Here is a 25,586-nt window from a genome sequence, read left to right as displayed (position 1 = left end):
CGGATCCTCTGAAGCGCGCGTTTAATAGCTTCATGCAGAGTGTAGCGATTACGCCTAGGTCACTCCAAGAAAGAGATGTTTTATAGGATTACACATCGCAGAGAAAAAGTGCAAGCATTTTTAGGTCGTTTGTGATTCCAACATGCATCAGTATGTATATTTGGGAGATGAACTGTGGGTCCGAGGAGTCCGAACCCATTTGGATTTTGTGCATGGACCAAGCACGATTAAATAGGATTAGACATAAGTGTTGTTTTGTACACAAGTTTAAAAATCTTATGCTGCTTCATGCAAGTCATCATGAGGTTCTAATTGGAGAAACAATCTGGCCCGCCATCTTCGATTTGCACTTGTTAATAGGTGCGGCACAGGTTATAGTAGTAATAATAGCAAGGCTATTATTTCTTCGAACTGAAAATAATAGATAAAGATTGGATTTAAATGCGAGAATTGTGAGTAAAATCAGTCATAATACATCTTCGGAAAAGGACCAATGAATATACTTGTTATTAAGGTAGTTTAGGGTGTCAAGCAGAAATAGGTAACACGCTTATAGTATAGATCGGTGTCACGCCGGACCGGACAGCTTTTTCGCATTGAATACTTGAAATGTACTATCCATAAGATTTTATTTATGTAGGGTTAATATTCATTTTTCTTTGTTTGTCAAAAATATATTTGCCATAACTCATAAACGCATCGATGTCGTAATTGATGTATCTATTTTATTACGTCGTTCTGTGATGATGACAATTGTGCTCTTTACATGATCGCACACGGACTAATTAACCGGCCCAAAGGACAGACAGCCCAGGGTCTTATTGATTAGACTGCGCACAAATAATGTATGTCCTGATTCCACTAAAGAATAGACGGACTTGACAGTGACATGGGAAAGCGACTGCCTCAGAGCTTTACTGCTGTCCTGATAGAGGCCCTTTGCAAAACCTATCAAGGTATTCTCACTGTTGCCGAGGATGAAGAGCAGTCGCAACACAGTCGCTCGCATAATAACACGTGTTATTTTGGTATTCTTTCCATGTAATCAAGTACAATCGATATTCAACCAAATAAACATTAATAAATAGAAGTGAAAAACAAACTGCGTAATATTAAAACGAGACATTTTTTTGCTTTTTTCGTAGGTTTTTAGCCTACGAAAGCTTATTCTACATTACATTGCTACTCTACATATTGATAAAGGCACCGGAGATAATTTTCAAACCGCCAACGAGTAACTTATAGTACCGCCTCTTGCAGCGATAACAACCTTCACTCCTAGCGCCGCCATTTCTAATTGTTATGCATTAGATTTTTTTCCGGATCTGGATCACTTGTTATCGAGTCTCCGGGCGTTTTTCTGTCGGATCGACCTCTGATGAATTAGCAAGCCATGAAACCCATTGGCAGTGAGTGTTAACCTAGCGAAATACGCCAAACGCTGTCACATCCTCAATCCATCCTGCATTATCACCATCAGAACATTTTGCTTCCCAAAGCACCACTACTTTAGTATTTCCTGTACGAACCGTATTATTCCAGTGATAGAAATCATGGGCCACATTACAACCTCTGATGTACCTCTTATTTTTAGCATGACCCAGCTTTCGGAAGATCGTTCGCCAGCATACCTGAAGGTATGATGGGCATTTTTTTTTTTCGAAAAATTTTCCTGTTCGGTTAGTTTGTTTAACGAAGACGGGCACCTAACCGAAGCTTCTTGGCGAGTCCACTGCCCTTGAATGCAGCCTCCTTGAGTCGCAACAACTTTTCGTCATGACAAGTCCGCGGTCTCTTAACCTGATCTGGAGGATATTATACGAATCGAATTTACCTCTTTGGAACTCGCAAATAATCACACCGTTGTCCCATCTCGAAGTGCACCATTTTTGATCCTTATTACCGATTTTACACGACGACAATGGGAGGTCCTGCTTCGGAGTGTAAACATGCACCACTTCAATAGTTTCTCGTTGCTCCGTCTTCCGATTTCCATATGCTACTCGAAGAAGTGAATCTCTATTTAATTTAAACACCGCTATCTTGTTGGTCAGCGCTGACTACAATTGTACTGGTTAGATGGTGAGATATTAGTCCGAAACGCGAATGCCGGCCTGGGTGAAATTCAATTTGGGCAAACAATGACGACTACAAACGTCGGAATACGATATGCCAATTTGATAGACGTATCGCATTGTTTGTCAGCAGCTTGAAAATGCTTGCCGATACCTTTATCAATATGCAGGCGTAAAGATGTATAGAGGCCACCCACTTCCATAAGCCATTTGACTGAATTTGAATTTATTCGATAAATAGAATTTATATTTAAATGATTCAATATATACAAAATAGCTTTCCTATAGTCGTATGTAAATGTAAGCCAGTGAATATAAAACTATTCACATGGTACGTCGGACGCGTACACGCTACAACAATTTCTATTGCGTAACAGTAGCTTTTGTGACGCAGGCGATAGGTACATCTGACTTTCTATATGTACTACAATGAAGCACAACGTATTTTATTTTTCCTATCCATGTTAATTATTAATTTAATTAATCCGCATTTATTATTGATGACAGCCTAAAATTAATATAAAAGAGAAACATTTCTCTGCTGTGAAATGCTTAGCAAGAATAATGTACACGGTGGGTTAACCTTTCTTCCACGGGCCACTAGGGTCGGAAGTCCTCGAACTGACCTGAGAGAAGCATAGCTCTGGGACTTTCATCAGACCTGCAGAAAGCTGCCCTAGCCTACAACTATCCGGCTGTTCGACACTGGTAACGCGACCCATAAAGTACGATGTCTGCGGTGGGGAAGGCATGAAACATGCTGTTTTATTCCTTCCATTACTGCTTCCGCGTGATAGACGACCGGACAAGTGAATTGAGCTTAAATCTGTTCTTCGGCGGTCTACAGTGTGGTACTCCACCCCCTTTGGCGATTCGTGCTGCCTCGACTGATGTTATACTGCCAATTTAGGAATCGTTACATGGCGGAACGATGGCGACCTGTGCGGCGGCATGGACGGGAGGATTTCTATAATGTCCTACAACAATTCGCAGAAATCGTTGAAGGCTGTTGGAAATTATTATTAGACGAAAAGGGGAAAGCCCAGGAATAAGCACGCTATCGACAATCGACACATTCGCTTTATTCACTGTCTGACCCTACATTGATGCTACCTATTCCCTATGACGGCATCACCTCTCGCGTCCAATCCCGTCTCAAGGCCCCAATATTCTTTTTTTTTTTATGTTTTGTATTTGTCTTGCCCCTAACGGTCGCTCGCCTTCTTTTACTTCGTTCTGTTCGAACGCGGGGCTTATTCTCTCTCCCGCTCTTAATTTATCTCTGAGAGAGTAGGTAAACGGCGATAGGACTACTCCATGCACACCATTACACTTCGTTATCATTACGCATTTTGCCCACCCGTCTACCAGGCCATCCTTTACATCAGTAGCCTTTAAAGCCGTTGTAGCAGTCGTATGTGGTGCTACTAGCAACAGCAGTGGCCTTGAGTAAGGCAGCAGTAAGCTGCTATACCATCAAAGTTCCCGTCGCGTGCTGCTGCTTTGGGAATGGTTGTAAAAGGCGGAGCAGCAAACGAGGGAAATGGCCATTTCTTGTTTGCTTCCCCTTAGCGCCTCATCGCCGCCGCTGGTTGTTCTCTACCTCTCCGTATTCTACTCTTTTCCCCTTGTTCTCCATTTGCGTCTTCCCACATCAGCAGGCGCGGTGACTGTCAACCGCTCAGTACGGCTACAGACTAAGTGCAACAGTGGGCTATAATTGGCGTTATCTCTCATGGCAGTGCTCCCATGGCAACACGTGGATAAGGGGGCAGTTCGACGCTGAACAGGGGCGAAGAGAGTTAGAAGGAACGAGGGCGAAAAGGAGGAAGAGGGAGTACAGTGGGAGGAGATTGAAACAACCGTAGTAGTTACAGTGGTAACGGCCGCCACAAGAGTGGGGTAGCTTACTGCTTATATAAGTGTTCGTAAGTACGAGAGAAGAGGTGAAAAGGCAAGAACGACAAATAAAAACCAGCGGAATAGGACATCCCATAGGGCGGAAAAAAACATGAGAAGAGTGGGAAGAAGCGTTGAAGCCGCTTCATCAGAAAAGCAAAACGGTCACATACATTAACTAGAATTTCGAATTGCCACGTAACTATGAACGGGAACACTGGCAAAGACCTAGCGAAGCAAAGAAGCGCACAGAACCGACAACTTAAATGAGGTCCAGACGTGACTTTCCTTTCTTTAGCATGTTTCACCTTTCACCGTAATTCGCTATGAATATTAGGAGAAGCATTTGTTTGTGCGCGGAAACTTCCCATACACACGGTGCGCATCTAAATCGAGATTTTTTTTCTTTGTTTTCAAGACTGGATCTAAACATAAACAAGTAATTTAACAACTTTTTTTTCGATCCGCTAGGAGTGCCATTTTTTATTGTCAGGCTTATACAATATAGCCTTCATCCACTGCAATTACAACTTCAATTCGGGGCCCAAAGCATTTACCAGTCATTCTCAAAATATTTCTCCTTTAACCCGCAAAGATAGTAACCGTGTAGCGAACGATATACACTCTATTTAATTTTTAATTTAAACAAAAATAAAAAAACTCACAAAAAAAATGTTCGGAATTAAACTTTGGGCCTAATAGCAGATGAAGAATGTGACCGTTCACTATAAATAAAAATTCTAAAATCTACAAAAGAGAAATGAATTTGAAGTAGGTCAAGTTCTTTAAAACGGCTGTCGGTAGGAAGTGTTTTTTTAAACTTTTTTTTTTAATTAATTTATAACCCCTTCTATATCTAGCCTTTATTCCGGAAGCGTGCCGGAAACCCTCGCCACACTTTTCAACAGCCTCATGGAGATCGAAAAAATCGTAGACTGTCGATTTCGGGCAAAAAAAAAAAAAGGTTTTAATGTTGGTAAGGTTCATTTAATGTCAAGAAATCAACCAATAACTGATCTGTGAAAAACAACGCACTGTTGTTCGTCATAACAGGTTTGTAGATTCGTTCTAAAAATAATGCGTTTATGTCTGGCATTTGGAGTAACGTATGGCTGTTAGGACAAACATCCCGCCAACGATTTTATGTGCACCACATTATATATATATGTATGTATGTGTATGTGTGTGTGTGTGTGTGTGTGTGTGTAGGTAACGAACACGTGCAGTGCTTCTCGACAATTTGCTACAATGGATTATAAGTGTAATTACAAGGCAATATAAAAGTTATGAACAACTAGATAATTTGACTACATTTTGGGAGTCAAACGCCAAGAATCAGACACGTACCTGGGAGTTTATGTTGATTTAGGAATAGCAAAGGAAAGAACTTGAACGTTGGCATATTTAAGAAATAACCGATTCAAATTTAAATTTTAGGTGAAAAATAATTTGAGACCGCGACCCTATTCCTTATCGTGCATTAGCATGCGTTGTCTAAATGCAAATCCTAGATGATGTACCTACTCAAATGCCAGGTTGCCAACCGAAGGAAGTGGTGCGTCTAAAATTATATGTCATCAAGTTCGTTTGCAGCACCAGATGATGGGTTCCGCCGGAAAGCGTCAGGCGTGATGGCGACAGTGTTACAACGCCAAAACCACTATCGGTACGAAGCTATATGACAAGGCACTATTGGCAGTTAGGACTATTAATTTAAATCCCGGGGACAAAAGTCGTCGTATCAATCTATGTCGTTTAATTTGTTTCGAAATTGTTCAATAGACTCGCTGTTATTGGAAAATATGTTTTAGCTATTGTCATACGTATATGGCAATCGGGTCGTTTCTTCAATGTCATTGCACCGCGCCTCTCCATATCCAATAAATCCATTCAGCAGTGTTGTAATTACTTTTCATTATAACTACTGGGTTGTTACGTTTACGCATCATACAACCCAATCTGTCAATATCATAATACGTTAAATGAATTAGTTTAGATTTTGTCACAAGTCTACTATACTGTGACGTTTTTTTCGGTATCAGAGTTTGCACTGCTGTACACAATGTAGCAAGCAATCTTCAGCGACTTCCGACATTAACAGAAAGCGGAGCGAATTCAACTGGGCTCTACGGAGCTGACGCTTTGTGTGACGCAGGTAAGCGCTCACGTCACGAACTGTTCACGATTGACTTTTTTATTATTTTAGTTAAAAGCTGTCAGTGCTGCAACGCATGCGTGAAATTGGTGGCCTTGGTAGCAGTATTTCAGAGAGATTTTCCAGTACAGAACATATATTAACCAAATACGCAATTTGCCTAATTTGCCTGAAGTTTTTGTTCGGTCTAGCCTGAATTTGTATCATTCGACGCCAGCCCCCTAACAAAAGTTTCACTTTTGTTGTGGACATGTGTAGCTCATTATTAACGTTTCCTAACGCTATATTAGCTAATCTATCATCCTGGTAGATTTTTGATGTTATCAGATAGCGTATTCTAGTGATTATTGTTGAGACTGAGCGGCTAAACGTTTTCGCGTATACCTTCAAACGTGAACATACAGAGCAGGCTGATAGCTGTCGACAACATTGATGTATGGAAAATCGAAAGCTTTTGTTGAAATGTTTCATATACCTTTCGCGAGCCTCCTTCTATAGAAGATGTAACATATCCGCCATGTACGAGCTATACCGCATGTAAAACTCGTGCCAGCCACGTGCGTCCCTTACAAGTTAAGATAAACTTACGCATCCATAACCGAATGCAAATACACTGCTCTGCTGCCCCTCCACAGCTAATTGCCAAGTTACAATTATGCTTGTCGCACAATTGAAACTAACGGCAGAACATTTAGTGCGTGTTCCCGCTGTCGATCAGTGTAACTACTCTTACCTCTGAAGTTGTTAATACGATAACGAGTGCATACTACTAGTCCTACGCTTGCTTGCTGTTGCAATGCATCAGTGAACAGAACGAGGTAGAGTGGGGCAATGGGGAGACAGAGGGGCCTTTATTGGTAAGTGCGTTTCGTTTAGCTAGACCGCGCCTGTTGTACTGCTGCCGCCTTCCGTTCGCCCGCCAGCTGTCACCACGATATCGGCTGCGGCTGAACTACAGCTGTAGAGGCGAGGGGGCAAGGAAACAACCGAAACGGAAAAATTCTGCCATCATCAGCGAGCGCTGAGACGGCGACAACTAGCGCAGGCACTAACGGCCGCGTGTTTCTTTTCTTCAACCCCGTATTCCGTACGGGACCTCTTCTCTATGCGGCTCTCTGCTTGCGCGACTTCACTAGTTGTCCTTAGCCTTCTTCCAGGGCACCACCACCGGCCTCCAATATGCATTCGCACCTTGAAGCAATATATAGACGCAACGACGCGCAGAGCTACGTCGGGGAACAGTTTCGTTGTTGTCGCTTCTGCTGCTGCAACTGCATGCGTTCCTATATTTCATCTAGCTCTGCTGAAATAGAAATCAAAGGCTTGTCGAAGAGATACCTGAGGACGGGGCATCCTGTTCATTCAAATGTTACCGGAGTATCTGTGGTGTTGTTATGCCTGTTATTGTTAACGACAATTGGAACTTTGAAAAACTTCTGCAACGTGGACAACGTGTAGTTTACCGTATTACTAGTCAATACTGTTACCATGACGCCAAACTGACGCGATGGAATGTATGACCGTTTGTTTGATGCGTTAATTTACTATAATCGTTTCCAAGAAAAATGTATCCGTATGAATTTCACGCAGTCTACCATTGCCACAAGTACGGACTAGGAATTTTTTTTAAACAATAATTTATTAATTGTTAGTGGTCTGGTCTTGATTACGTTAATTGGCTTGCCAAAGAATTAACACTCGAGACTACAAAAAGAAAATGCGGCGTGTTTAGGCTTTTCCATAAGAAGCTCTATATTGTGCTATGCAAACATGTAAACTCGAGCTTTATATGGTATACGACAGGCAGCATTAATATCTTGCCACAGACAAAGGCGCTTCGAGGCAGGAGCTGCTTATATATATATATATATATATATATATATATATATATATATATATATATATATATATATGTAAGAATGCATTTTACGTGTTACTGCAGGACTCGTCCTTGTGAGTATGTCTAAATGTATGTAAACAGTGTCAACTGTCGGTCCGTCTAGGCCTTCCGCGCAGTTTGTGGCGCGGTTGTCCAGTGGACTAATTTGTTTGTCTAAGCTTGTAACAGCCCAATTGGAGTGTTGGTCGGTCGTAGCCTTTGATTGCCACTGCTGTTACAACGACGGCGACTACTACCCAAGGATTGGGATTTTAGGGAAGCAGCCTAAAGGTAGCCCGCAGGTAGCAGTTTCGGTGGCGCTCTACTGCAAAAGCCCTACCGTCCCTCCTACCAGCAGGAAATGGTTGAGCATCTAAGGTTCGTAGCGGTACCGTACTCGTGTGTTCGTTCAGTGTATTAACGAAACCCGTTGCCGCGGTCGTAGGATCGGTGGAAGCGGAACGGGGGCGTGGTGATTGAAAAAAGGGATTTCGGGGGCGGCAGGGTGGAGCAGAGAGTCATTAGCGTAGACCCTCCCGGGTTTCCAGAACGAGAAAACCCGATGGCGGTGGTGAAGGCGCGGCTCCACCAACGCGATGGTCGGTGAATTGCTTTGGCTTGGCCCAGCTTGACTCAGTCTGAGTCTGAGTCGGCTGACTAGCTTGACTGCTTAAGGCCTAAAATGTGACTGGCCTACACGGCCTCCCGACTGCCGTCGATGACGAAAGCGGGAAGCACTCGCCCGATGAAGCATAGACAAACAGGGGCATACGGCTCTGCTCCGACCGCTCTGGGTTGAGCCGGCTGGCTCAAGCGGCAGGGCATCTAAAGATGTACACACCACGAGGGAAAGACAACACAGAAATTGGGTTCTAAAAGGGACTGGCTGAGACCGAGGTCCGAGAATACTGGCAGATTGCTGCAGCAATGCTTCGGTGCAATAGATAGGATGTGAAAGAAATAGAGCAGAGGGGCGATTAGGCCACACGGCGAAGAATGGTGTTTTTAGTGGGGGACTGAAGCGAATGTTAAGCAAGCCATTATACTTCAAGGAACATAGTAATTCGTAGAGGACTGCGTAAAATGGCAGTAGAGGCCCTTAGCAAGGCCTACTAACAGAAACATCGTCTAAACAACATTAAAAGTCATTATTCGTATAATCGTTATCAAGTACGGTAAATGCTTTTTAGAGGGATCTAAAACTATAAAAACTATTTTTTAGCAAAACCTTTCCTTTAAGAATGGTCTTTGACAGAAATATCTAACCAGCTATTACTATATGAGCATAAACTTCGATGAACTTCACATTGAACATTGTGTTTTACGATAAGCACTAAACGGAGCTATTGTACCGGTGCCGTTACCCAAAATAGCGTATAACAACACCGATTCGCTTAAGGTGGATATCATTAAAACAGGATTTTAGCTGGATGACGTAAGAAGGATCGAAACATACTGGTTCGAATTCGGTAGGGCATGTAGTTGCCCTTCTATTGGGTCCTTCAAGTTATTGCGGCGGTAGTGATAATAATGATAATGGCATCTTACTACGCACATTATTATTATTTAAAACCAGCTTACAATAGGTATGAAAAGCACAATAGCTTTTATATGGGAATGCTGTTACAAATTCTGCCAAACACCGGAACCGTTACCTAGTTGAAACTGTTGACTGCCAGCAGCCGTATAAAGGTTAACAAGTCACATCGGTACCTGGAGATGAAGTGACGTTTACGACCTCGTTACGTCATACGTTCATGCGTTCTGTGACCTTTCATATGCCGTGCTGGTTGGAATGAGATCATAGCATGTGTTATATGCCATTGATAGCGAAGGCATGTTTTGTTACTTTACAGGTTCAGTTGAAAAATGCTCACCACAGTAGTCCGTCACGTCGTTCCAATCAGTATGTGTTTTTTTTTATAAATATTTCTTTTTTGTTTCATTTCAGGGAAATGCGACATTGCAGGGCCTTGGATGTCACCTCAACCGTCATCGCAACATCGTTGCCGATGTAACCGTAACAGCTGCGTCAGCAATAGTACAAACTCGCGTTCAAACACAAGAGTCAAGCCTTTGCAACTATTATACCGTTTCTGTCTTCATCGAAGCCCGCCCAGCGTACGTTGACAAAGAGAGGAGGTCACCAGCCAGACCGCCGCATTGCCTCTGTAACAGCTGGAGCCAGTAACCAGCAACAACATTCAAGTTATTCGGCAATTGTAAGTAACACCGACGGTGCAAGGCTAAAGAGACAAGCCATTGTTATTGTACAAGTATCGCCATCAAAACAGCGGCGGTACGTCTTGGTCGCCAAAACCATCGCCAAGAGGAACAGATATCATCGCCACACCACGCATGCAAATCCTAGCAGAACACGACTATCGTGCTACAGCGGAGGTCAGGAGGGCTGTATCGCTATTAAAGGTTGCAGCTGTTGTAGAAATCTAAGCTCCCGCCCACAGGGACTGGAATCGAGCGGTCGTTGTTGTCATTATCGGTATATTGGTGGGTGTGATTGCTCCAACAGAGGCCTACGGAAGGACTGCTTCGGCTAACGGCGTGGGCCTTCCGCCGTTTCCGGTCGAGGCCGTCGCTACCGCCAAGATGCGCCGGAACCCCCGGCGCGTACTCAAACTCGCGGTGGGGGCCGTATCGCTAATACTGCTAACGGCCTTCATCACGAAAGGCATCGATAATGAGCAAGGAGGACCATACGTCATCCAGGTCAATGCTGCTGGTGACAACTTTGCCTACAGGCAACAGCAGCAGGAGGCCAATAATGTTAACACGGTAATTAGCTCTTAGTGTTATATTAGTAGCCAATAAGCGATATGAAAAAGCTTGAAGCAGTACTGAACGACAATGCTGGACAGTAAAGCTTAAAATGTTTATTTTAGTTGTAAATCTTGCCCACCATGTTACACCTGCACAGATATAATACAGAAAACTTTATATCGAGTATTGAAAACATCATCCATTCCTTCTGTTGATTGATGGATTGCTTTGTAGGCCGTATTCTTGCTCTCCGTGAAACCCGCGCACCCTTCTTCTTTTTCTTTTTTTACTCTGTCGTTTTATTGGACGGAACATTTGGTATAGTTGTGTGATAAACTCGCTTTTCCTTGTGGTCGCTTACCATCTCTTTCCGCTTATGCTAGCGGTCACTACTGTCCCGGTATAGTTGTTTGTCTGCCTTTCTTAAATGTGCACGAAGAACTATGCAGAGGTTGTCCTAATCGCTTCGGTTCGGATCTAATTAATAAAAAAAAACGAGACGACACTGGTTTTCTGACGTTGTTTAAGATTCGTCCCCACCATTGATTATAATCAGAAATAGCAAAATGACTAAAGTAAATTTTCCCATGAGCTGTTGCCTGTGTTTGGTGCACAATTCCGGACGGAGTGAAATCACTCTTATTATTATAAGCATCAGTGTCACCGCGTCCGCTGTGTTCGCGCAACTGAATAGAACCTGCGCCCTTTTCCTGCTATAGCGAAGATCCCTACTTTTAGCACCACGGGCGCCCTCACTTCAGTAGACTCTCGTTAGCAGCGAGCTATGCCAGAGAGCGCTTCCTTGTAATGTGCTGCTACCTTTGGCGTTTGTATGCATTATGTACAAGTATGCGTCCATGTGTTAGAAGCCCCTGGTAGAAGGAGCGAGCCCGACGAAAAGGCAACACATAGTGCACAACAACAGATCCAAGAGTGTTTGTTGTTGCACACCCATTATCTCCTCTTGTCCGTCGTCCCTTTCCACCTGTGCTTGTCTGTTCTTCCGTCTTTTGGCATGTTTATGTGCATCCTTCCTGCCTTTGTGCCTACGCATGAATCCTTTTTCTTTTCTTCTACCGATGTCTTCTTCTCCTTATCGTTTTTCCGATTCAAGTGCGTGTGTGTGTGTGTATGTTTGTCAGATTTGTTATTTATAGCTATTCTGCGAACAGTGGCGGTGGCGCTGGTGGTTGGCAAGCATGCTGCTTCTACGACTACAGCTGGAAATGACATCTGTTGTGACTGCATATTATTTTGACAGACCACAGAGCGCCGCCAGGTGCTGACTGATCGGGGTAGGTTAGGATCCGCTGATAGCGCAAACAGCCGCGTACACCTATCCCCAGATTGTCGCTATATTTTACTTGGCTCGCCTTATTTGCCCTAAAAGTCGACGCTGACCATGTACATTTGTATTTGCATTTGCATCCTGTTTAGGGGTTTTGCTCTGTATTCGTCTACTAACAATGTGATCGGAAAAATTTGTGCATGTTCTTCGATGGTCAAGCCTGTAATTAAACAGCCAAAATACTGCTATCTGTATAAATTGATGGAGTTGGAGTAAATCGAACCTATCGTAATCGAAATTACGTAACTTATGAATTATTAGGGACATGATAAAGATACGACACAAGACCTCCCTCGTGGTTTTTTTAAACTAGACAAGGGTACGATTGAACAACAGCCTTTCCAGCCATCGCTCCCGACAAGAATAGCTATTAGGACTCATTTGAAACACATCGTACGAAAGCAACGCTGAACGTAAACTATTTAGTCCGAATTAGACATGTTACTTATTTCGTCGTTTGAATTCTAGCTTGACTTCGATTTCTCCACGTATTAATTTCAGGACACATACGCAAACGCCATTTTTGAAAGTGTTTTTGTGTTACAGTATAACGATCCGCTACGTCGTACGCAAACATATATAAGCAAGTCTATTTATGTGTCTTATTTGAAAAAGTAGGGCGACAAACATTTTTCATAATTTACCCATATACACATATTTCAGGGAGTTCCATTGCCAGTTGCACTGCAGTCTAATAAGGGGCCACTACAGGTGGATGCTAACGGACGTGCCGATTGGCACGATTACGCACAAGCAATCACCGATGGGGCCGCACGTGGTCCAGGAGAACAGGGTTTGGCCGTCGAGCTTCCGAAAGATTTGGAAACGGAGAAGCGCAAAGAACGCCTTTACAAGGTACGATTTAAAATGAACTTGGCAAGATCTATTGTTATGCAGCCACTTCAAATAGCATTAGATTTCAATACAATAACATTGGACACATACAGAGACTGCCTTGATCATCTCTAGACAGAGTAATAGCTCAGTGTCATTATATGGTACAAAACAGAAAGTGATCGACCTCTGAGTGAGAATTTTTGCAGACCTGTACTTGCGTTATCCTGAAAGTTCTTGATGATAAATTCGACATAAGTAACACTCATTGACGGCAAGCCGTAATAAATATAACGCATGTATTTGCTGTTCTCAATTCGTGAAGTGACCCCATTGCTGTCTTGTTTGTTTCAAAGATGAATGGCTTCAATGCGGCGGTATCGGATCTCATCAAACTGAATAGGAGTGTGCCGGATATCCGACATCCTGAGTAAGGATCATTTACTTAGCCTGATTCGTACTGCGTTAATAGTTCATCTTTGATGTATGCTTATCTCACATTCGACGTCCTGTACCATCTTTGAATCGGGCCTTCCGCCGCGCCTCGACTGTGCTTGCAATCATTTTCGACAGAAGGGCAATCGTCTTAAACATTTTCTGTTTCCATTTTTTAGTCACTTTCTTTTTCTCGCTACAGAAAATTGTTTCGGCACGAAGAGCACTCACTTGGCAACGTTGTTAGGATAGAACCAGTAACTTAAGCTGTTGATCCTCAGGGCGTACAATAGTACCGGGTGAATTAAGAAGGGTATCATAATACCATCGAGGGGCGGAGCGCTAGAAAAATCACGGGAAATATTGGGGGATAGGGATGAGGTGGTTGTCCGACCTGTTGTTGTGACGTAGCCCAACAAACAGTCAAACGGGCATATGTCAGATACGTAGTAGAAATGATGATGCTAGCATTGATAGCAGTTGTTTTCATGGTGAGGTGCCGTGAAGGTCGCCGCTTACGTGTGTGCTCTTGCTAATTTGTCTCTTTTTGTGATCTCTTGAATACTTCTTCATGCGAATCGTGCGGCTCGGTACGGCAACGAATGCAATTACAGCTGCGCAAAAAAACGCTATCTAGTTCAGCTTCCTACAGTAAGCATTGTAATACCGTTTCATAACGAACATCCATCTACTCTGCTACGAACGGTGACCAGTGTAGTAAACCGTTCGCCGCGTCACCTGATAAAGGAAGTCATCCTCGTCGACGACTTCAGCAATAAACCTGAACTAGGTAAGTGATAAACCATGGCCAAGATATGTAAGGATTCATCATGATAACGAAAACGAATGAAAAAAAAAAATAAATGATAGGGATAGCGTTCGTTTCAAATTTATGGCTAAAAAAAAACAGAACAGGTTAGTTTTGAATTTCTTTTCTTCAGTTTTCATACGGATATTATGAAAATAATTATTTTTGCCTCCTTCTACAAGGTAAAACATGAATCTAAAGTAAATCATTTATAGTCCAAGTAGACCTTTATAAATTGTCCAGTATCGTGTATCCTGCAGTTAAGAGGATCGACATGAGGCCTGCCTGAACGGAACGGGACCGCGGCAACGGAAGTCAGGCTTAGAGCTGTAACCTCGAAACCAGAAATTTAGAAAAATGTTTCTGTTCTAAAATTTTTTAGCGCACACACATACTTTGTCTCGTGGTCGTAGTAGTAGTAGTACGAAGCTTTAATAAGGGAGTATTGACGTACTGTCCTTCACCCGACATGTTGGTTCACCGTGTCCGTTTACTGATTGGCAACACTTTTTCTAAATCTTACCTGTATTTGGGCGTCCTACTGCGCATCGAAATGCAGTGGTCGCTTCTGGCTGACCAGTCGACCAATCATCACCCGACCCGATTGACTGATTGATTCTTAGTCAGCGGCTGCAATATACTACAGAAACTGCAGAAAAGGGACGTTTGGCTCTCTTGGACCTGAACGTTTTCTTTACAGCTTACGTGGCAAGCCCTGTCGACGTCACTGTCGACATAAATGCCGCTGCCATCGCCGTGGGACGCCTCGAACCGACCAGTGGGCAGTACTTGCGTGGAGCGGAAGGCTGCCGGCAGCGGCACAGCCTACGCGAGTCTATCCTTACGGTCAGTACAGACCACGTGCGTGGCCGAGCCTACGATTGTAGGAAGGCAGTTGAGGGGACGAAAGTTCGCTGGTAGAGGAGCATCTACACGCAAGCGTTGGGCGAAAAGCTGGTTCAGGTTAGGGGCAGAAAGGTCTAGGTTACTGGCGCGGTTCAGCTGCTGAGCAAGTAAGGTAGAAGAGCAGTGGCGGTAGTCAGTGTGTTCGGAAGGAAGCTAATGCAGCGTCCGACTTTTTTTGCTCTGTTTTGACAATGGAAGGGATAGATTACTGCTATGTTTGCAGAGTGTAGGAGTTTAAGCAGACGCAGAGAAGAGGGGTTTTGTGGTTGGATTGTCCACAGACATTTGTGAATTGTTGATTTATTGTGTACTCTAGAAGTGTTCCTTTTCGTATCTCGAAGATCTAGCGGTATCAACACTGCGTAGAAGACTCTGCTAGGCCAAAAAGAGGCCGTATGCAGATGCAGCAAGAACCTGCAGAGCAAGAACACGCAAAGGAATATGCTGCTGCATATGTGTCCCCAAATAACCATTGTGGATATTGCCGTGCAGCTTACCATTTTCCACAGATTGTAGCATATGGAGGGTATGCAGAAGGGGCAGATTTGATCAATAGTGAAGTTGCTAATATATCTACCATATATATTTTTTTACTGTATTTCCATTTATATTTCAAATAGTCTGCGATTTCGTATTGTGATTGATAAGATTTGTTAAAGGAGTTTCAAATATGGCTTTTAATGGAGTTAACATTTCAGCGGGTATTATTATTTTGGAAAAACCGTCACGGAGGTTAAAGCTGTCATCGTTGGCTATCATTATCGAGTTCGTGCGTTAGAAGGATATTTCAGTCACGATACTTGAGTTGCGTGACGGCATATAGAAAATTCATTCAGCATTCCTATCTCACAATTCACAAGAATTAAAACTAACAGAAATTTAGTTCAGCTATACTCGTTAACTATAAACCTCTACCTGCGCACCACGAGGATGACCTTCTATTTTGTCTACATTGAAGTAGTTTTCTTGGTAAGTACATAGCATTATTTATCTCTCCCTATGAAATTTCAGGCCGTGAGTTGGACGATACGGTTGGTACCCGATTCGGAAGGTTAGTGCGTATTTTGCGTGCTAGCAGACGTGAAGGTCTCATTCGGGCGCGTTTGATGGGCGCACGTACCGCTGTCGGCGAAGTACTAATTTTCCTAGATTCGCACACAGAGGCTAATGTTAACTGGCTACCACCGCTACTTGGTTAGTATATTATTTGATCTATTACTGTTATTCATGTTATTTCTATACGCTGTGATAAATATTTTTCCGGTCGTCCGATTGATTTTGTTGTAAATTCATAGAAACATACTTATTATGGGGCCGTTACAAGTTTGAAATTAGATAGTATTTGAACTACGCGCCGTTAGTAGTTGAAATTTGACTGACAAATAACTTACGTTAGGAAGACTCCAGGAAAAATGAGCTCAGAGGCAAAAAAACATTTTTCGGTCTTAAAAACCAACTGTCAGTAGCAAAATTTATTGTTTCTCGAGGGCCATAGTGCTGAGAAAGTTCATCGAAGATCTGTGGAGACATTAGGCAAGGAGATTCTAAGCGAAAGTATTGTGTGTAAATGGTGCATACGTTTCAAAAAAAGGCTGAAAATTAGCGAAGGGACGGCCGAATGTAGGGACCGGGTGTACAAGAACGCATTGCAGCAATGGAGAAAGCTTTTCACGAAATTAAGTTGGAAGTCCAAAAGCTCAATAGGCTAAAACTAATATTTCACATATAATGTGCTACAGATATATAATCGAAATACTAAGAATACGGAGACATGGTAAAAAAAGAGTATCCCGTATATTAACTCCAGGTCAGTTAAAATGGGTAAGATATGTTCCATGTCCGGTTTGCGGAACTTTAATTAGTAAAAATCCGTCTGCAGCATACAGTGGCCATAAACAAGGTTGTCCAGAAAAAAGCAGGCGGAAAAATGGGGGAGAGAACTCAAGTCTGGCTCGGACGTACGATGATGTTGATACTTGCAAGGGATATCAGCGCCATTTGCTACTATGAGATGCTATCCATAAATGAGACAACGAATGCAACCTACAATCTCAAGAGACTAATGAACCGTCGACACGGCTACTGACAGTCTAATTGCTTGACGACAATGCACGATTTTATCGCCATGCCTCAACTACTTTTTAAATTGAGGAGAAGAATATACAACGTTGCCTTCAACCCACTTCAGTTTGTGTGATTACGGGGCTTTCTATGACCTAACAAGGGGCAACCGGAGGGCATGGATAGCGCATTATCAATTTACTTCGAGCAGCCATAGTTAGAGGACTTACGTGTGGGAACGCGGATGGTAGATATACGGCTGTCCAGAGCGCTGAGATACGTATGTAAAAAATAAAGGAAGACATTAAAAATCATAATTTTTGTTCGAAAGTTGTCCAGTTTTAAAGGCTGCTGGATTCGCCTAATGTTACACACTTATATGTATGCTTGTACTATATTCGTATTCATTCCGCTTTTTTAGAGCCGATTGCGGAAAATCGACGAACAGTCGTTTGCCCCTTCATAGATGTCGTCGACTACGAGACGTTCGCGTATCGAGCCCAGGATGAAGGCGCTCGTGGAGCCTTCGACTGGGAGCTGTACTATAAGCGTCTTCCGCTACTTCCATCAGATCGGGAACGTCCGACGGAGCCGTTTGAGAGTCCTGTCATGGCCGGGGGCCTATTTGCCATAAACAGGGAATACTTTTGGGAACTTGGTATGTACTTGTGTAATAATAATGTTATTGACAATCGTATAATATTGAAAAACCTCATATCCGACTGTACAGCAATGTGCTTGGACGGGCTGCATGTCGATTGCTGTGGGACACTATTGGCGGGCGCAGTGACGTAGTCTACTACTGACGCCATTGCAGACGAAGCAATGCGGTTGCCGGCGCGAACAAATCTCAAGGGAACATAGCAATAAGCAGGTAGCGTTCTATTCGAAGATTAGCAGGTGCTGGCCATAGTACGACTACCAAGTGCCAGCCGTATTTAATAGCCGATCTCATCTTGACAATTGAAAAAGATCTCTCCCAAGCTGCTCTGGAGTTTTGCGATTCGAAATCCATGTTGATTAGAGAGAGTGGTGGTTCAAGTTACGTGCATAAAGTCAAAGATCACAAAACAGAAAATAAAAGATAAGCTAGCAAAGGCAGGTGTTAGTGTGACTGTTACGGTTTATTACCGTAACATATTAACGAATTCGCCTCAAATGCAACATGTATATGCTGAACAGTAAAAATGGTTACCGTTGGCATTTAGGATTTATGATCCTTGTCGCTCTAGGTGCCTTTATTAATGCTTATTTTCGCATGTTACAGGTGGGTACGATGAGGGTCTGGATGTTTGGGGTGGAGAGCAGTATGAGCTATCTTTCAAGATTTGGCAATGTGGTGGACGGATGTTGGATGCACCTTGCTCGCGGGTGGGGCACATCTATCGAAAATTTGCCCCGTTTCCTAATCCTGGTATTGGAGACTTTGTTGGAAGGGTAAGTGTAAATAGATGTCATAAGTGAGCTATAATCGTAAACGTGTATCTTGAACTTTGCTGGACGGGTTCCTGTCCCAGCCTCAGTGTTTGGGTACAATTTATGAAACACGGTTTCCTCAAGACTGGTGTTTATCTGTGAAACTATGAAAACTGTCGTGTGTAGTGATAGATCGTAACGCATGGGAGTCATTTCACTACAGGTGAAGCTAACCAATGAATGTATTTCATTTTCCACATAGAACGTGCAGTTTTGCTGTGAGCTTTTTCCGGAAAAAAAGCTTGCTGCTACAGGTAGGTAGTGTGCATTTCCTATTAATGTGAGCGGCACATAACATGCGAGCCTTAATTGTGGATGTAGCTTTTTGATGCTTTGCCCTTTTCTTCCGATAGAATTATCGCCGTGTGGCTGAAGTATGGATGGACGAGTACAAGGAATACCTTTATCAAAGACGTCCCCATTATCGTAACCTCGAGTACGGGAGTATAGCCAAGCAGAAAGCCTTGCGGGAACGGCTCAACTGCAAACCGTTTAAATGGTTCATGGAAAAGATCGCGTTTGATCAGCCTCTCAAATACCCGCCCGTTGAACCTCCCGACTTTGCATGGGGCTCAGTACGTAATGTGGCGGCGGACCAGTGCCTCGATAGCAAGTTTCATGGACAAGGCAAGTTCGGCTTGGATGAATGTCTCAGCTCGAAGGGAGGTAGCTCAGGGGAACAGAATTTCGTGCTTACCTGGCATCAAGATCTACGACCAGCTAAACGTAGCGTTTGCCTGGATGTGTCCTCAGGGGAGAAGCGTACGCCCGTCGTCCTTTGGCCCTGCCACGGAATGCAGGGCAATCAGCTGTTCAAATACAATTTAGTAAGTATGAGGGTGTAAAGAGTAACTCTAGGTATTTGCCACAACATAGCCATTGATTTAAAAGCTTGTCGAGAATGTACGATCTTTGATTTCCTTCTTCAAAGAGAATTGGCGCGTGTTTGTACGCTTAGATTTATAGTCACTGAAGTTCGATACTAGTATTCAGCAATATGTGAGTGCACTTATGGCGAAATTAAGATAACTCATCAGTATGAGCATTAGATAATTTTTCATTGCCGATGTCTTTCGGAGACAAAAACACCGTTATGCGTCGGCGCGAGCTCTGAGAGACAGGACAATTCGTTGAAGAAACACTACATGGCTATGTGTTTAGTCGTCCTAGTCAATTAGAGCCTGAACAGGGAATAGAAAAATTATCGATATGTAATTAGTTGTAAAGTCTAATGATTTCTATTACGGTCATTCGAATATTACCCAGATGCGCGGTGAGAAAGTATAGTTTCTGGGACAGCTGTCAGGAACGAGTCAGGACAGACTTTTGGCTATTTACTGGTTGTAGACTTGGTGGCACACCCTTTCATGTCTTTCAGTTGCTCAACGCAACGATCGTACACACCCCGTTCAAGCGGATACCTATAGGGAAATTTGTTGTCTCGAATTTAATGCCATCTTTATAGCTGTGCTCACTTCTAACGAAACATGGGAGGGATAAGACATTAAATTCAGTCAACAAATATCAGCAAAGAAAATACTAGCCATTATCATAGAAGTTTGCGCCTTATACGCGCCAAATCTATTTACCAAGACTAAGATTCTTCTATGTTCGTCAAGTAGAACGTGTAGCTATTACGATCGTCAATCGTAATAGTGAAGAGAAATAATGTATGGATGTTCACATTGCACTGTCTATTATAACAGATCTTTTTTTCTGTTGATTTTCTATTTATCAGGAAACGAAACAACTTCATCATCCGATAACTGCTCAGTGCCTCGATGCTGACCCTGGAAATCGCGAAATCTTCATGAATCCATGCGATGCCACGTTGAAAACTCAGCAGTGGCTTTTCGATCACGTCAATACGACGGCAATAATGAATGATTAAAAATCGTAAGCCCCAGGAAATGCTCTGCATGGCAACGCTATTCACACTATCAACGATCAATTAAACAGTCGCCTTTTCTACTTTTAATTGTATATTTGAACAAACCTATGTCGCTATTGAATGAACCCTTGCCGGGTTCTGCTATAGCAGAAATACGTTTGTGTAACTTTGTACCTGGTTTCTTTTGTATTTGATGTATGTTATTTGCTTTGTCATTATATTACGGAAATGAAGTAGTAAAAATAACGATAAATCAAGAAGGACGAGGTTCTCGGAGAAACCATTTTACAGTTCACAAGTTGTACAAAACAATTTGTGCACAGATCGTAGGCTATACGAATTACCTGGACGTTCTTGTTCGGTTACTGCTAGTTTTCTAAAAGATTTATGTGAAATTTCGTATTTGGACATTGTTGTATCCTCCGAGTTCATTGTTTAGTGAGATGGTGAATGGATTTGGGCAGAATTAATTACCGAATTTGTGAGCGTTGTCGATATCGGACGTGATACACTCAGGTACATCCTCGCTGTGCTATAGAAGAAAGTGCCTATTTCAACGGTATAACGACGAAATCAAGGTACCCCGAATGCTGCGGGAATGAACGAGCGATTAGTTTTTGCCGAATGCCAAACATCAGAGGGTTCTTCCCTTTGAAGATTTTGTATAGAAAAAATGTACGATCGTCAAACCGGATAGGCCTACGCAGGTGGCCATCGGTGTTTGAGATATTCTACAAATAAAAAGAATCGTAACCATCCTTCAAATGTGTGTAAGTTAAAAAATAAGTAACTGACGTGAAGACATGACACGTTAACCTGATAATTAACTGAAAGAGATGAGAAGGTGTTTTTAGGTTAAGGAAATTGTCCCTTTTTATGTCACGCGCATTTCAGACTGCTGCGGCTACACGTAATGACACGACTGTTTGACAACAAATGACAAGAGTATGACGGTAAAAGCAAAATAGATCTTCTGTGAAATGTCAAGTGAAGATGCTTTTTTAATAGTAAATCCTGTACACGTGTTGATCCGATGAGTTATTGCACAACGAGTATGATCCAGAATATATAGTGACATGTCTTTGAGAGGATGCCAGCACTTAATATTTTACTAATGGCAAATGTCTATTTTCTGGCATAACTTGAATGGTTCGTCACGATGGTATTGACTCTTGGAGCCATCTTATGCATGCAGAAAAAGAACAGTGACTTAATAGTCAGTATTAACTGTGATATGCGTCCACCGTTACGACGCCTCAAAGGAACTGTTGTATCATAACTCCAGCTAGCTATATACATTCGTGTTGAGGCAGTTTTTTTTTTTTTAGATTGTGCAAGTTGTACTGGCAAACACCAGGCAAAAAATCGAAGGAACTAAGGCACGAAGCGAACCCGTGAACTGTACATGTATGAAGAGGTCTTGGATATTCGGTAGTGTAAAATACTGTGCGGAGATAAAGGCGCCATTCGTTTTTCTACTAAAGAAAACATGCTGAAATCCACTCTTGAAACCGTTGTAAAGAATCGACTCATGCCTACCAATAAAGTGATGTATACGGATATTTTTATCTAGCATTTACCTCGTTGTTTTCGTTGAATTTTTCTCTTCTCAGCCTTATTAAGAAATTCTACGAGTTCTGCGTGTGAAACCGCGTTAGGCACCTTTTAGCTGCATAGTTGATGACTTTTGAGATATACTAAAAAACGACACTTATATTCATTGTTTTAGATCAACTAGTCGTATGATCTCAAGGGTTGTCAAATGTGTTTTCCTTTAAGGCCCGGGATTATTACATAGAAACCCTTTCGATTCTACTCTTTTTTTATTTGAACGGGGCGTATTATTACCTTTTAGCTTTGGGTAAAAAGAATAGGTCTTTGCTACCTTACTTTTTAAATTCCTTATGCTTTGCCTTTGCTTATGTTTTGCCTAGTGGAAAATTCATCTGATTCATTACGTTTGTAATCGGGGTTATACAATAACACTGTGACATTAAAAATATTTTTATTGAGATTCGACAAGCAGCAATATTGCTTTTTGATTTAACGTTTCTCTCTTTCTTCGTTAAGCGTACTCCGTCTTGTTACCAATATTGCTGTCCAATAAGTCCATATTATAAGGTTTTCATGAAAGCTCGAGGTCTGTGTTTGTTTATGAGTCCCTTAAATACCTCACAAACAAGCTCTTTTAATCGATTTAAGAGGACGAGCTTTGATTAGGTTCTGTACAATATTATACAGCAGCCAGGTTGCTAAGTTCCAATTAAATGTTTGAAGAACAGTATCATAAAGTAGCAGCGCCCTTCGCTTTGGTGTCTTGAAACCCTTTTTATTGTAACTAACATTGCAGTCTACGTAATCGGTCACTTTTGTTTATTCCGAAGAAGATGCCGCGTTGATTTGCTCGGCTGGCTACCTCTAAATTCTGTCACCGTATGGTCACTGAAGAACGTTACGGAGTCCTCGACGTTTTATTTCCTATAGTTCGATCTAGCAGACCTTTGTGAGTGGGAACTAGAAGCTTCTAAGTGCGAATTTTTTTTTTTCGTTCGCATTTTTATCGATTTCACTCTTCTATATAAATCAGGTCACACAAACCTGTCACAGGCCAGCTACTACTATAAGCAAGTAGATTATAGAGTAGCTAAGATGAATAGCTAACAAAGGTTGTCATTCCGATTCCGAACTTCAATGAATTATATAGTTAGTCTAAACGTATGCGTGTATGAAACGCAGGACTTTACCTAAGGCTTTATGTGAACAGTATCTGAACACATGAGTCTGTATGTAACGAATGCTAATAGAGACACAAACAGTTATTGGACCTACTTCTTTCTATGGAGGAATTCTGAATTATGGAAATCCATAAAAATACATTTTCCATACAGCTTTATATGAATCCTTTCAGACAGCAGAACGATTACATTTTACATTGTTTGCTCCACAGAACGACTATATCGTATCACATTAAAGTAAATACGTTCATGTGGAACAGTAAAGCACGTTACACGGATCATTTTCCTTTCAGCCGGGGTCGACTATCAGCCTACAGAGTCTGGCTGTATAATGGAATTGAGCGAAAGAAGCTAAAGTGAACAGATCACTGGTGACGCTTCCATTGTGTTAGTTGAACTTGTTGGCCTAGATTCGGAATGTTGACATACAATCTGGCCATCATCGTGTGCACGGCTGGGGTTGACATTTCTTCCGTGGATGGTGGCATAGCGGGAGGCGAGTCGAGGCTACGCAGCCTGAGACAGCTTTGAGAAAAGCACTAGTAGCGATAACAGTGGAAAATGCGGAAAAAGGTCGATACAGCAGTTGAGACAGTTTCGTACTTGCTCTACGTACGTTTTTTCGGATTGCCACACACAGCCGGCTGAAGTTGTTTACCTAACTTGCTTTTGTTTCTGCTGCTGTTTAACGGAAACAGACAGTCTCGTGAAGAGGACGGTGTGCTGCTGCTATCGCCTTTCTATTTGCTTTACTAACCTGCCCCGCAGTAACCTTGCTCCGTTCTTAGCCGAAGTGTTAGCCATGCCCCCGACTTTAGCATGAGCGGGCAGTGCAGTCTGTGTTATGTCTTTACTTTTCACTCACTTTAGTTTTAGCGTTGTCTTACGCTATGAGTCTTTTTCTTTGTGTTGTCTGTGCATCTACCATTCCTCTTGATGGCAATCGGAGTAAGAGATGCGAACAGAGAGAAGTCTTGTATCGAAGGAAAGTAAGAAGAATGTAGGCGATGTGCAGCCGGCTTCCTGTCCCGCATTGTCTTTCCTGAGATGACAGAAGTTGAGCGGTAGAGCAACGGTGCAGGCGGAGGGTGACGGTCTTAGGACGTCAGAAAGGCACTTTCAGCCAGACAGGCACTCACTCTCAAGGAGGCCGAGTCGAAGTGAAGAGAAGATGGGGTAGAATTGGTGGAAACGCGGTTGGGCTTTAGTGGCGGCATCTGTGAGTGACCGTGTTCCTGTTTGTCACATTGGTCTTGGGGTTACATGGGCAAGGTTTGCAGGGTCGATGTACGGAGCAATGCAAGTTGGGAACAGAAAATGGGAAATAGGGTTGTCTCAGACGACCAGCCATTTCTCTAGCGTCGGATAAGAGTCCTCAGGCTAATATCACGGCTCACAGTGCCGTTGTCATCGTCGCTGTCGTCATACAACTTCATTACGTCAAGGTCACTCATCCAACTCCATTAGAGGCTGAAGTGGACTAGCAGCATTCTGCAGGAATAGTCAGAGGCTAACATCGTTCCCCTTTCTATTCTCTTTCGAATAAAGGGAGAATGCAGAACCCCACAAAGCTTCCTCAAGTGTCTCTCTACGCACTGCCAATATTACCGACCCTAACCATCTGAGACAATATATACGCAGCACCTTTCTTAGACACCCTGTGTTGGCGTACGCAGAATCTCCCGATCTGTTCAAGCTATACCAATCAGGCTGAGCGGCTAGACGGCAGGGCGGAGGCTATCCGAGCACACGAAGACATTGACGCGTTCTCGCTGGGAAATTTCAGGTAGGGCGGTAAGGATAATGTCATAGAAGAGGGCCAATCTCGCCTACAATGCCGAAGGAAAATGGCGGGGTAGGGAAAACTCGATGTGAGTCTATAGGTTCTATTAGCCGAAACGATACAGATCCATTATCAGCATCTTCGTGTAACGTCTGTCTGCACTGTCTGTATTCTATTCTGCTGAACGTATTTCACTTTCTTGTGCTGCAAAGAAACGTTATACGCCTATAAGCACGTTAGCGTGTCGAAGCAGCTCCACTGCGATGTAAAAGCAGGTGATGAAAAACCAGGACTATCCGTGAATGCATTGTGTGAGTGTGTGTATGTATAGCCTGTGCTCTATAAACGTGTGCGCTGAATAGATAATTATAGCGATTAGTGAAATCCTAACCATTGGAGAATGAAATATTGTTTCGTTAATTTTTGGCGTTTAATTACGAGGTTTAGAACTCGTGTGCTGCCTATGACGCAAACCTATCGAGGTCTATAGGACTCAATGCTAGTCAACTAAATCTGTTATCCT

At 42.7% G+C, this 25,586-nt stretch overlaps 1 protein-coding gene across 1 annotated transcript in view; it reads left to right on the top strand.

The window, feature by feature from the left end:
• Positions 1–22,124, top strand: part of LOC111265708 (putative polypeptide N-acetylgalactosaminyltransferase 10) — a 43,469-nt gene extending 21,345 nt beyond the window's left edge. Inside the window, exons 2-10 of the mRNA XM_022842605.2 lie at positions 9,960–10,801; positions 12,798–12,989; positions 13,325–13,398; positions 14,018–14,193; positions 16,129–16,311; positions 17,600–17,836; positions 18,446–18,615; positions 19,008–19,481; positions 20,393–22,124. Of these exons, the coding sequence (XP_022698340.1) occupies positions 10,616–10,801; positions 12,798–12,989; positions 13,325–13,398; positions 14,018–14,193; positions 16,129–16,311; positions 17,600–17,836; positions 18,446–18,615; positions 19,008–19,481; positions 20,393–20,545 (1,845 nt within the window). The 5' untranslated portion in view covers positions 9,960–10,615 and the 3' untranslated portion in view covers positions 20,546–22,124. The remainder of the gene's footprint in view (positions 1–9,959; positions 10,802–12,797; positions 12,990–13,324; positions 13,399–14,017; positions 14,194–16,128; positions 16,312–17,599; positions 17,837–18,445; positions 18,616–19,007; positions 19,482–20,392) is intronic.
• Positions 22,125–25,586: the final 3,462 nt, after the last annotated feature.

The sequence above is a fragment of the Varroa jacobsoni genome, unplaced genomic scaffold, assembly GCF_002532875.2.
Source record: "Varroa jacobsoni isolate VJ856 unplaced genomic scaffold, vjacob_1.0 scaffold_998, whole genome shotgun sequence".
NCBI classification, from domain to species: domain Eukaryota; kingdom Metazoa; phylum Arthropoda; class Arachnida; order Mesostigmata; family Varroidae; genus Varroa; species Varroa jacobsoni.
This window is presented reverse-complemented; position numbering and strand designations above follow the sequence as displayed.